The 13,130-nt window shown below is 36.4% G+C and overlaps 1 protein-coding gene across 1 annotated transcript in view; it reads left to right on the top strand.

Moving 5' to 3' along the window:
- Positions 1–13,130, top strand: part of Dnaaf6 (dynein axonemal assembly factor 6) — a 41,044-nt gene that overhangs the window by 11,511 nt on the left and 16,403 nt on the right. The window contains exons 3-5 of the mRNA XM_027433560.2: positions 267–339; positions 2,603–2,708; positions 6,974–7,070. Of these exons, the coding sequence (XP_027289361.1) occupies positions 267–339; positions 2,603–2,708; positions 6,974–7,070 (276 nt within the window). The remainder of the gene's footprint in view (positions 1–266; positions 340–2,602; positions 2,709–6,973; positions 7,071–13,130) is intronic.

Below are 13,130 nucleotides of genomic sequence, written 5' to 3'. Positions count from 1 at the left end.
CCAGGGATTGAGTTCAACCAAAGAAATCAATTTGGCCTCAGAGTCTATTAAACCAAATACTTTTTTGAAAGGACAAGGAAAGCACATTGAAAAATAATAGTTGGCATCTGTGTCTGTGTTGTATAACAATAATGAATGATTGAAGTAGAACTGTTAATGAGGGTAATTTTTTAGATAGAAAACTTATGAGATTGAAATTATCAGTAGTGATGTATGTTATACAAGTAGTGGTTACAGAATAGTGGACTTCTTGTCTTTTACTCAAGGGACAACTCTCATCTGCTATTGGAGCCATGGGGCCTGGGAATATTGGACCACCTAAAGCTAAAGAGCCCAAAGGTAAGTTGTTTAATAAAGTAATATAGGTAAATAGAATAAATAGTGTTTTCCTCAGCAAAGTCAGAGTAATAAAAACTAATATTTAATAAGATGAAGTAAATGACACTGTATTAGCTATTTCAGATTGCCATGAAGGTGTCTCTTAAGTGTTGTCACCACAAACAAATGATAGATATGTGAAGTAATGCGTATATGTCTTGGTTTTGGCATTACATCATATATGCACACTTCAAAACATGTTGCACATGACAATGAATTCATTTTTAATTTGTCAGTTCAAAAAAAGCATGTGATTTCTAAGAGATAAAGAGGTGAGTTGAGTCTGAGGGTAGTGGCGCACGCCTTTAATCCCAGCACTTGGGAGGCAGAGCAAGCAGATCTCTGTGAGTTCAGGGCCAGCCTGGTCTACAGAGTGAGTGCCAGGACATACAGGGCTGTTATAAAGAGAAACCCTGTCTCGCAAAACAGAAAAAAAGAAAAAAACAAAAACAAAAAGATGAGTTGAAGCAGTCGTGCACATGCTGAACAGCCATTTCCATGAAAAGATGTCATTTTTACTTCTGCTGCAGGTTAGTAGTTTTCTAATAAGGAAAATTAATTTGCCTTTAACTCTGCATTCCTTGGTGCATTTTCGGAGATAAAAGACTAAGGAAATCATATACGATTAGGCTTAATTCTAGGCACATTGCTTATCTTCTGCTGCAACCATAGGGAACTATCAAGACCTAGATTTTTGCATTTTTCACTCTTGTATAGTGTAGCAATTTCACAAAATCCATTAAGACAAGTTCAATAAATATTTATTGTGTATCTAAATATATTGAGAGTGTATTATGTACCAGGCAATATAGTAATCTTTGAGACTACAAAGGAAATCAAAGATCTGTTCTGACAGAGTTTAAAGAGTTCTGAAGAAGAAAGTAAAACAAACAGCTACAAAATTTTAGCTTCTGTGGAAAAGCTTCTAAAGGAAAGTTCAAGGGGTTCCTTAAAAAAGATGACTGGCTCAGGGACTAGGATTGTAGTTCAGTATTAGATACTCACATAACACATAAAACAAACAAACAAACCTCAGTTCAAAAAATAAGAAATCAATTTTTGTGACTCCCAAGCATTTTTTATACATTTTCACTGAACTGAGTATTTTACAAATCTGTGAAAATGGACAAGCACATTTTGTTCATCTAATTAAGTGATTTAGAAGATAGTGTGTGGAAAAATGTTTAAAATAATGGATAAAATGAGGTCTGAGGGTGATTTTAAAATTTCAGCTACCATTACCTTAACATTCTCAAGAGGCTCTTTGCCCTACCCTAGAAATATTCGCTATTTGACAGACTAGTTTGTATCTGGATGGATTTTCATGCTGCCATATTTCCAATAATGTAGGTCTAATAATCTCAAAAATTGGAGGGCAATGAGTCATATGTAAAATTTTATGTATAAGCCTGCACTTAGGCTTTGGAAAGCTCATGCTAGATAGAAGCAGATAATTTACAAAGAATTGTAGAATTGAAAACCTGGCAATTGGGTGCATTTCTGGGAATGCTTAAAAGGATCTAGAGTAATGTTTGAGCCTAACGTGGATCTCCATTTGATGTGCCAATGGAACAAATGCAAACTGGGCTTTTGCATGCTTACCTGAGCCTATATATTTTTAAACATATAAAGATGGTACATAGAAACCCAAGCACCTGCTCAGCTCTGCAGAAAGGACAAGTGGTAGAGATTTTTCTTAAAGTGCACATGTGCAGTAGGAAAATACTGCATTAAAAAGTAATCACTCTAGCCTCTGTTTTCCATCTCTCTAATTGGCATTATTTTTTTAAAAAAATTGTGTAGTGGATACATATAAAATGTGTCAAAAAACGTTTATAGTAAAGCAGAATGCAAGATAATATAACTATCCAAATCAGATTGCTTGGGCTTCACTTTTTTCTTTTACATAAAAAATTTACACAAGCACCTGTTTGTGTTTCTGAAAAATTTGTATCCCACCAGCATAATTATACTGATTATCTCTAGGCCATTGAGTTGTAGATTATCGTTATTTTCTTCTTTTTGCTCGTGTGTTTATTTTTACAGTTACTATTACACTTATACAATGTATTGGTCTATAGTGATATTAATGGTAATTTCTTATTTAGTTTCTGTGAATCAAAAATGAGTTAGTGATTACAAGTAAAAAGGTTTTTAATTAGTTGTCCCAAATGAGTATGGAGAACATGTACCAGCTTCAGTTATGTCTTCTCTTTTTTCACAGCCATCCCTAAATCAAGTGGTAATGAAAGTGAGAACATCTGGAATCCAGAAGAGGTTCCAGAAGGAGCAGAGCATGATGATATATGGGATGTTCGAGAAATCCCAGAGTAAGTCAAATGACATCAGAAATGTGTTTAGATAATTAGGTTTGTTGTGTCATCTGATAGTATTATATTTTTATAAAATTCATGAAGTAATTTGCGCCACATAACAGATAAAACTACAGAGGTATGTACAATTGATTATTTTTCCTGTTCTAGAACAAAAACAAATAATGTCTTCCTATTAGTTATTTATCTAGCAATAGTGAAAAATACAGCCATTTCCATTATTAAATTTATATTCAATTTCAGTTTTTATTTAATGTAAAACTACCAGTGAGAGAAAAGAGCCCATTAAATTATAAACATCCATACAAGCAAATTATAATACCATGTTTGTGTCTGAAAGACCTACTTTTAATTACTCAGTGTTCTGTAGTTTCAGTACAAGGCTATGTCCTGCCCCCAATTATCAATTATTATGCAGACTTATTTGCTAGATATTTTAGGGCTATGCTCAGTGTTCAGTGTATTTTGCAATTGGGATTCAAGTTTTCCTTTGCAGGCTTTTCATGCTAAATCTTTTAATTCTGATAAAAAATTCATTCTTCTAAGTAATTGAAATATTTATATACATAGATAAAAGTCATGGTTAAATAGACTTTTAAATACTTATAGACATTTATATCTTAAAACATTGAGTATTTAAAATACCTAGAAATAGAAAAACAAGTATTGCTGAATTATAATGTACTTTGTTAGTTTTAGGCTTTTGTTTGGTTTGGTTTGGTTTTAGAATGGATCAGGCTCTATTGCCTAAGCTGGCCTCAAACTCGGGATCTTTCCACCATCTTCAAATGTGCACCTTTATGTCTGGCCTACTTTATTCTGAAAGACTTTTATGGCGAGTGATCTGACAACATTTTTAAGTCTGAATACAAAACTGTGGTATATATTTTTAATTATACCTTTATGTTTTGAAAATAAAAGCAATGGTAGATGACAGATAATTAACTGAATGAAAGCATACAGAGTTATAATATGTAATGTCAAGAACTGTAAGCTTTATTTTTAAGTCAAAGATTTAAAACATTTACATGACTTTTTTTTCAAGGTCTGTGTCCTAGTTAGAGTTATTATTGTTGTGAGGAAACAGCATGACCAAAACAACTTGTGGAGGAAAGGGTTTATTTGACTTACACTGACACATCACAGTTCATGACTGAAGGAAGTCAGGATAGGACTCACATAGGGCAGAAACCTGGAAGGAGGAACTGGTGCAGAGGCCATAGAGGGGTGCTGCTTACTGGCTTGCTCTGCCTGGCTTGCTCAGCCTGCTTTCTTATAGAACCCAAGACCAGCAGCCCAGGGGTGGCCCTCCCCCGAAACTAATCACTAATTAAGAAAACATCCTACAAGCCTGCCTATGGCCTACTCTTATGAAGACATTTCCTTGATTGTAGCTCTTTCCTCTTCAGTGACTCCAGCTTGTGTTAAGTTGACATACAACTAGCCACTACAATCCATTTCTTAGCCAAGCTTATGTAAGATACATCTCTAGTCAATCTTTAAAACCTGCTTATAATGACATCATAAAATTCACAGATAATATTAACATCTTACATCATAAATATTCGTCAGCATTATCTCCCTCTCTGCTTTTAGTTTAAACTAAAAATAAAAGAGTTTAGGTAGCATACATGTTAAATGATTTTCATACTTACTACAGTAGTAAACACATGGCTCAAAAGGAATAAAGTAAAAAAGAATGTCAAACTTTATCCTGCTTTGGGTGCCTCATTTAAAACATATTGACAAAAGTCTTTTTTAAATCTTGCAAAAGAAACTCCATATTGGGGTATCTGTATCTTAAATCCAGTTTTTAAAATTGAAAATAGATTTTTTTCATACATTACATCCTGATTACAGTTTCCCTTCACTATTGCCCCCAGTTCCTCCAAACCTTTTCCCCATCAGGATCCACCCCCTTTCTGACTCTCACTTGAAACCAAACAAGCTCCTAAATGATAATAATAATATAATAAGATATATAAAGAGACTTTTAAAACCCAATTACATAGTAATAACTACAAAACAAACAGAAAGAAACCATCCCAAGAAAAGGAGCATGAAACATATGTAGACCTAGAGACCCACTTGTTGGCACACCTAGGAATCCCATAAAAACACAAATCTGGAAGCTGTATATACAAAGGACCTGTAGGATAAAAATGAGAAAGGGGGTTAAAAGTAAAAAAAGATAAAATTAAAAGAAAAGCTGTGTGATGGTGCATGCCTTTAATCCCCACACTTGGGAGGCAGAGGCAAGCAGATGTCTGTGCGTTCCAGGCCAGCCTGATCTACAAAGTGAGTTCCAGGATAGCCAGGGCTGTTACACAGAGAAACACTATCTAGAAAAAAACAAAAAAAGAAAAGAAAAGGCCCTGATATGACATTTTGAGCCAAAGAACCTTCAGAGATGCTGTTGAGTTTTTTTCTGCAGGGCAGGTTTCTATGACACCCACATATCTATATGAAAGTCAGTCATTTTTCATATTATAGAACAACATCCACACACAGCCAGCTCAAAACTAGAGTAAATGTCCACTTTTCATCTAGACATTTGAAGTTCTCCAGAGAGCATCTGCCAAGGTTCAAAGTGAATAATAACTTCAGTCGTGACATGAACAAAACTGCTTTACAAGAATTTTTATCTTGATTTTTTTACCTTATGGAAATATACTTCAAAAATGTCCTAATGGGTAAAGAGGAAAATGGATAATGAACATGAAGTTCACAAAAGAAGAATTGCAGTGACCAAATGGAAAATAACAAGGGTCTAAGCTGAGTCACTGGCTTGGGGGTAGGAATGTAGGAGTATGAAGGAAGATTTAGTAATTGATTAGATATGAAGGATGGGAAGAAAGCATCAAAGAGGATACTGAGTTTATTATTGAGTATTATAGATGCGGAAGACACAGTTTGGTGTTAGATACATAAACTCTGGGGTGCTTTGGAGGCCTCAAGGCAAACACATACAGTATGAGGTAGGGAAATTGCACCTTTTGCTTAGGACTAGGTGCAGAAACTTGAGAATTTTCATCTGGGAAGTCAAGCACATGCAGTTTGGTTCCTTCTGTTTTGTTTAAACCTAGATTCATCTTTATAAATACTTGGAAGAACTTACAGCTTATTAAGAGGAAGGTATTCCCATCAAACAAGTACCTATTGCTAGTCCTATTCAAACTCAGAGAAATTTCTTTTTCATTCTTGTACTTTCTTATTTACAAGTTGTCATAAATGCAACAGGTTTTTAGCCTTCCAAACTGCAGTTGCACTAATTCTGGGTAGAATTACAAATAAAAATAATTTATACATCTGAGAGTGTGGGTCCTTGTTAGAACACTTTCTAGCATGTGGGGGGGCCTTGTTTAGATTTCACACATTGAAAGAAGAAAGGGGAGGAAGAGGAGAGAGAAGAATGAGAAGGAAAGAGAAAAGGAGAGGAAGGGAGAGAAAGATGAAAAAGAAACAAAACCTTGTAAAGCGTTGTTTCATTCTACCAGAACAGATAGAGTGCCTCAAAGGAAATATTTGTGAAGTGTGTGTGTGAGATAGAGGGAGAAAAGGAGAGAGAGAGAGTTTAGGAAAACCTTTCATGTATTAAGAGTCCCATTGGACTTGAATCAAAACCCTATAGTCCAGCTGTGACAACTATACTACCACTGTTTCTGCTGTAGAACTTTAGAAACACAAGCGACCGTCGAGATCAGGTAATTCACACCTGTGTTTCCCATAAATCATACAAATGTAGGAGCCAAGGTCCTGTGCATTTGTAACTTCACCACGGTCACACAGTTAATGACAGATGGTACTGAATCTAGACTGTTTTTACTTTGTGGTTCACAGTCAGCAAGGGAGGTTTTTTAATCTATACACCAATCCCATGGGAATAGGTCCGGTATTTTTCTGAGCCATTGTATTCAAGGAATGGGCCTTTTTCACTTGTAATTTTATTGGGCCTGTACTAGAAGTTCCTTCAACCCACTTATTTGGCATAGATCATAAACAGGTAGTCTTTATTTTAGAAAACAGAATATCCAAAATCTCAGCTGTGCCCCACAGTGTGTAAGTTTTGACTGCATTCCTAGACTTCTATTCCTTTGTGTTCTAGTAAATATTAGAAAAATAGTGAGCATTTCATCCATTTTAGTCTTTTCCTTTCTTTCCTTTTTTTTGTGCTAACATGGCCTCAAAAGGTCTCTAGTATGTGTTGTGTTGAGACACGAAATGGCTCTTTCATCTGAGAATTGTCATTGATATTTTTTCAGTTATGAGATTGTATTCCAACAAACTGTGGGAACTGAGGACATATACCTCGGATTAACAGGAAAGGATCCTTCAACAGCATGCTGTCAGGAGCTGGTGGTAAGCATCACCTCCTCTCCCCCATTTTGCATATGACCATTATAACTAACTGATATTTTCCTGGGATTGTAAACAAACATGTAACCTACAAATGGTGGTTGCTCTGTTTAAGATACCAGAGGATTGGTGAGATCATTTAAAATGGAACACATCCAAAAATCACCTAAGCTTATATATGTTAGACAAAACGCACAAATAAATCATGATAAAGTCATATGACTCAATACACTATTTCTAGCCCTGTTAACATTATCTAATATCATACTGAACATTCTCCCAGTCTTTTTTTCTGTCTGTGTATCTGACTGGTTATTACCTTCTGATGAACTGACAGGCCAAATGGGACAAAAATTTCCTTCCCTGAATCTCCCTTACCTGCTATTTCTCTGTTCTTGGGTGACTCAGCCTGTAATGGGGAACTTCAAAAAGTGTTTTCTTCTTGGTTTTCAGATCTGATTTTTACTGCTAAAAATAATTGTAAAATGTTGCTTAGTTCCCTCACTTGAATGACGCCACAGCACATCAGTGACCATGTTACCATTTCTAACAACAATAGCAATGCCAATAATAGGAATGATAGTATTTACGTGTTGCTTATTCCATCCTTATAGTGATTTTGTTGAAAACTGAGTCAGCCTTAGAATGTGAAATTCAGCTCTTGTACATGGCAACATGTACAAGTAATTGGTGTTAGAATTTTATTTTTTTTAGATCAGGGGCTATTCTTTTTTAAACCCTTTTCCTTCTCTTACATTATTGAATGCTGAGGGACTTGAAGGAGATGCTTAATGTCTCTTCTCAAGAAAATGATAAATGGACTCTCCTTTTGGCAGCAGCTTCAAGTTTTCTCTTATTAACAAAATCTAAGACATTCAATTGAATCAAGTAACATAATGGGGATAGTGACTTTAAGTACCTCAGGAGATTTTTCAAACTCTAATGAGTTAAGATTTCAAGTGATCTTGAAGTAATTAGCTCCCAGGGTCTTACCAGTAATATTCAAATTTCTCTCCCTTAAATTACTGTAAAATTATGTATTTGATGTCTAATGTTGGGGATTGCTCTAAGCTCTGGAGAAATTCTAGGCTCTAAATAAATAAAACTGTTGCAAGTCTATCTGTTTTTCTTATGCAAATTGCTATTAGGTTTAATATTAAAGATATCTTGAATAGAGGATCTTGGAAACTAAATCACATCTCGTAACAGGAATATACAGTTTATCTAAAACCAAATAAGAATATATAGAGAATATTTGTGCTTCCTCTCTAATTTATAGTCAACTAGGGAAAAAAACTAATAGAGATAAATTGTTTTTATTATTAGCAATTAAACTCAATGTCCGAAATTTTAAGTCTAACAGGAGTTCAGGTTTAGATAAGGCATGGACACCAACAAAGAACAATCAAATAAAACATTGTTAGTGGTGTGTGTGTGTGTGTGTGTGTGTGTGTGTGTGTGTGTGTGCAGACTGAATGAAAATTTTGGGTGTCATTCTCATCTCAGGAAGAGTATCCACCTCCTTTGAAACAGGTCTTTTATTGGCCTGGATTTTACCAATTAGGCTAGACTGGCTGGTCAGAGAGCCCCAGAGATCCTCTTGTCTTGACCTCCTCAGCCCTGGAATTACAAGCATGTACCACCATGCTTGGCATTTTTTATGTAGGTTCTGGTGACTCAAGTTCATCTTCTGGTGCTTACAAGTCAAGTGTGTTACCAACTGAGCCATACTACAACCCCACATTTTGCCACTTCTATATTGTTCTTTCTTGCTTGCTCTCCTTTACTTTCATCTTTATTCTTCACCTTTAAATATCTAAATGAATCCTGCTATATACCAAGCACTTCCATAAGTACTAACAAACAAAAAGAATTCAGAAATAGTCCATTGTTTTTCAAAAAAATTATAGTGAATGTGATAGATGTCTTAAAAAAAAAACCCGAATCCCTAGAGTTCTGTGTGGTCAGTACGTATGTGGAGGCATGTAACAGGTACAGAATGATAGAAACCAGAGAAAGACCAGCTAATTCCATTTGGATGAATAAGATTTCTACAGTGTACAACATGCAAAGAAAGTCCTTCTAAGCTGACCGAGATAAGAGCATACGGAAAGGGGTACAAGCATGGAGTATTTCAGTTAAATGGTGACTATAACAAGAACCAAGAATAAGTGTGGGCAATGAAAAACTCGTAAGCTGACTCTCAAAACAGAATTTTTTAAAAGCCCCGTCTTGGGTTGGAAGAGTTTAGGTCAGAAATAATAATAGGAATGTGCAGGAGGTCATGGGGTTTATTCCCTGCACAGTAAAAAATCAAACTCCCAAATTTTAGCTTGATTTTTTTCCCTAGGAGTGAATGAAGGGTGACATCCATTCACATTGCTTAAGCCCACTGGTAGGACTCAGAGTAAAAACGATTGCTGACCCCATCTATGCTGGTTACTCTTTTGTCAACTTGGCATGAGCAAGGTTCATCTGGGAAGAAGGAACCTCAATTAGGAAAAATGCCTCCATCAGATTGGCTGTTAGACAAGTCTGTGTGTGCATTTGCTTCACTGATGATTGATGTGTGTGGGGGGCACTCAGTCCACTGTGGGTGATGCCACACCTGGGAAGTGGTCCTGGGCTGTAAAAGAAAGCAAACTGAGTGACCAAGGAAAAACAAGGCAGTACGCAGCACTCCTCAGGCCCTCTGTGTCAATCCCTGCATACAGGTTCCCTTCTGATTTCTCTCAGTGATAGAATCTGACCTGAGAGGTGTTAGCTGATATAAACCCTTCCCTCTCCAAGTTGCTTTTGGTCCTGGTGTTTCATCACAGTGATAGAAACCTCACTAAGATAAATATTTCTTCCTTGATTTTATGTGCTTGTTTTTCCTTTGATAACATGGTGTTTCTTTGTATCTAAGACATCTTTACATTGTGTGTGTGTGTGTGTGTGTGTGTGTGTGTGTGTGTGTGTGTGTGTGTGTGTGTGTGTGTGTTTCGTTTGATTAAAATGCTTTAAAGGAAATATAGTTGCATCAGATAGATAATTATACATATCAATTGTGTGATGTAGTTCAGTATCAGAAATACTAAAACATGGAGAAAATTAAACCTCAACATTGCTTAACTATTTAAAGTAGGTTTTGGACCTGGTTGATAAATAATGGTCTAGTCCAGAGACATAAAAAAAAACTTTGTCTTTTGTCCTTTCCTTCTAACCCCAGACCTAAAGAAGTGCTATTATTCAAATTTTGATGGCATTTATTATACTCCTGCATGTGTAACTACCAAGTGTTGCTTGTTTTAATCTATAATGAAGTATTTTTGAGCTGGAGCTTGAGCTAAGTCAGTGGTTTACAGACTTGTTTTGCTTTGGTTTGAACTGTCAAGGATTTTTTCAAATACAGGTTTATGAGAAATCTCAGCACATTAAAGGACCATTTTCTCAATGAAAATGGTACCATCACCCATTAAGTATCTAATAAGAATGATAGGGGCTCCTTGGAGCATGTTGATCTTGTTTCTCCTCTTTATATTATTATATTAAGGTTGAGCTTATAAGGTATCAAATACCCATAACAAACTAATAAAAGAATGATAACAGAGCTAGAATTTCTTAGTGGGTGACATAGATGTTGTCTTAGTTACTTTTCTATTGCTATGATGAAACACTGTCACCAAGACAACTTACAAAAGAAATCATTTGATTGGGGCCTGCTTACAGTTTCACAGACTTGTTTTGCTTTGGTTTGAGCTGTCAAGGATTTTTTCAAATACAGGTTTATGAGAAATCATAAACCTGTTAGTCCATGATTATCATGATGTAGAGTGTGGTGGCAGGTAGACAGGCATGGCACTGGAACAGTAGCTGAGGGCTCACATCTAATCTGCAAGTTGCATACAGAGAGAGAGACTGGACCTACCCCCAGTGACACACCTCCTCCAACAAAGCCACACCTCCCATCCTTCCCAAACAGTTCCACCAACTGGAAACCAAACACTCAAATATATGAGCCTGTGGGGGCCATTCTCATTCAAACCACCACAGATGTGTTTCTATATACCTCATGAGTACAAGGTCCCTACTTGGTTTTGTTTTAGTGTCCTTTCCATTCTTTATAGTCTCGATATGTCCCCCTCCCAGGTCTTCGCTCTATGGATTTTTTTCTATAAATATCCCTGACTATACTATCTTAGAATACTTGCATATCATTCTTTGCTATAAATTTTTAATTCATCAAATACTTAAAGAGAACTTACTATGTGCTAGTTGCTATGGATGAAACACAGAGTGGATAAATAATATTGAACAAAGTAAACAAATTTCTCCTCCCTTACTGACAAGACCAAGCAGTCCCTAAGCAGTGGTGCAGTAGGGGCTGCTAGGCAGACTGAAAAGATTTTCACAGGTTCATCAATAGGAAAACAATGGCCCTCAAAGGAAGGAGATTATTACTTACACAGACAGGACTAACAAAATCACTATTCAATCAGCTCCTCAAGTCCTTTGCTCAGAGGATAATATCAAACTAAAAAGGTCCAGATGGCAGGTAACCTGAGCAGTAGGGTAGACTGTTGCTGTGGGGTCAGCTCTGCACTATAACTAGCTACTTTACAGCCTGCATCTGTACTAGGGTAAATGAAATAGCAAGTACTGTGCTTTCCTGGAAATAAGAAGCAGTGTGAGAAACTGCCTCATGGCAACCTTCTACAAGATTGAGGGGCCCCTACAAGGTAGAGAGACAGAGAAGAAATAGCAGTAAGGAGATGGGCAGTAGTAGCACACTCCTTTAATCTCAGCACTCGGGAGGCAGAAGCAGGCAGATCTCTGTGAGTTCGAGGCCAGGCTGGTCTACAAGAGCTAGTTCCAGGACAGGCTCCAAAGCTACCCAGAGAAACCCTGACTTGAAAAACCAAACAAAAAAGAAAGAAAAGAAGGAAGGAAGAAATAGCAGTGAGGAAATTCCTCAAAGGTTGCTTATCTCGCCACCTTCCAGGAGGACCATAATATATTCTGCCAAGTCCTAGGTCACACTATAGTCTAACCTTGTTTACATGGCCTTTGTGGATATTGCAAGGTTACTAGAGTATCGTAATAGAGACATTTCCTTACAGGATAAAGTGATTTTTGTCTTGCTACTTTTACTTAATAGTAGCAAATGGTCAATTTAATGTTATGTGCTAGGCATTTCTCTAGAAGCAACATTAATCTTGTTAATCACTACACCAACCCTGACACAGATGTTATTATTACTCCCATTTTGCAGATGAGGGTATGGAAGCACACACAATTAATTGGTCTTAATAACATACATGTAAAAATAGGGCAGAGCTAAGGCTGTTGGAATCTGATAGATGTATGTGCAGAGTGATATGAGTGCAAAGAAAAGAAAATCCAAGTCACTTTACACTGGAGATGGCATTTGCCCTGGACATTTGAAAGGCAGGTGGCATTTTGTCATGCAGAAAAGATGAAATGCCTTCTAAGCAAAGTGATCAGGATGAATAAAGTCATGATACTATGAAAGCATGTGGTGTGTTTTTTTTTGTTTTTTTTTTAGTTTTGAGATTATAAAATAATTACATTTCTCCTTTCCCTTTTCTTCCTCCAAACCCTCTCATATATTCCTCCTTACTCTGTTTTATATTCATGACCTCATTTTTCATTAATTGTCATTATATGCATATGAGTCTTAAGGACTATTTGTGAAATTCTTGGAGCCTCAGAATCTGTGAAGCAGGGCTAGATGTGAAAACCCTTGAATGTCACACTGTGTGCTATGGCTGAATAGTGTACCACTCAAATTCATATATGGAAACCTTGAGTTTTCAGCATAATAAAATTTGAAGATGAGGCCTTTAATAATTAGGTTCTGTCTGGATCATGTGAGGCCCTCGTCATAGGCTGAATGACCTTGTGAGAAGAGACACCAGAGAGTTTGCTCCTGTGCATCAGGAAGAAGGTCCTTGCTATAACCAATACTACTCTCATCCTAATTTCTGACTTCCAGGCTTCAGAGCTGTGAGAAAAATAAAACTATTTTCTACTGTCTAAGTTACCAAGTATATGGTATTT

Source organism: Cricetulus griseus, chromosome X, assembly GCF_003668045.3.
Source record: "Cricetulus griseus strain 17A/GY chromosome X, alternate assembly CriGri-PICRH-1.0, whole genome shotgun sequence".
Taxonomy (NCBI): domain Eukaryota; kingdom Metazoa; phylum Chordata; class Mammalia; order Rodentia; family Cricetidae; genus Cricetulus; species Cricetulus griseus.
Note: the sequence above shows the minus strand (reverse complement) of the source record. Positions and strands in the feature narration are given on the sequence as shown.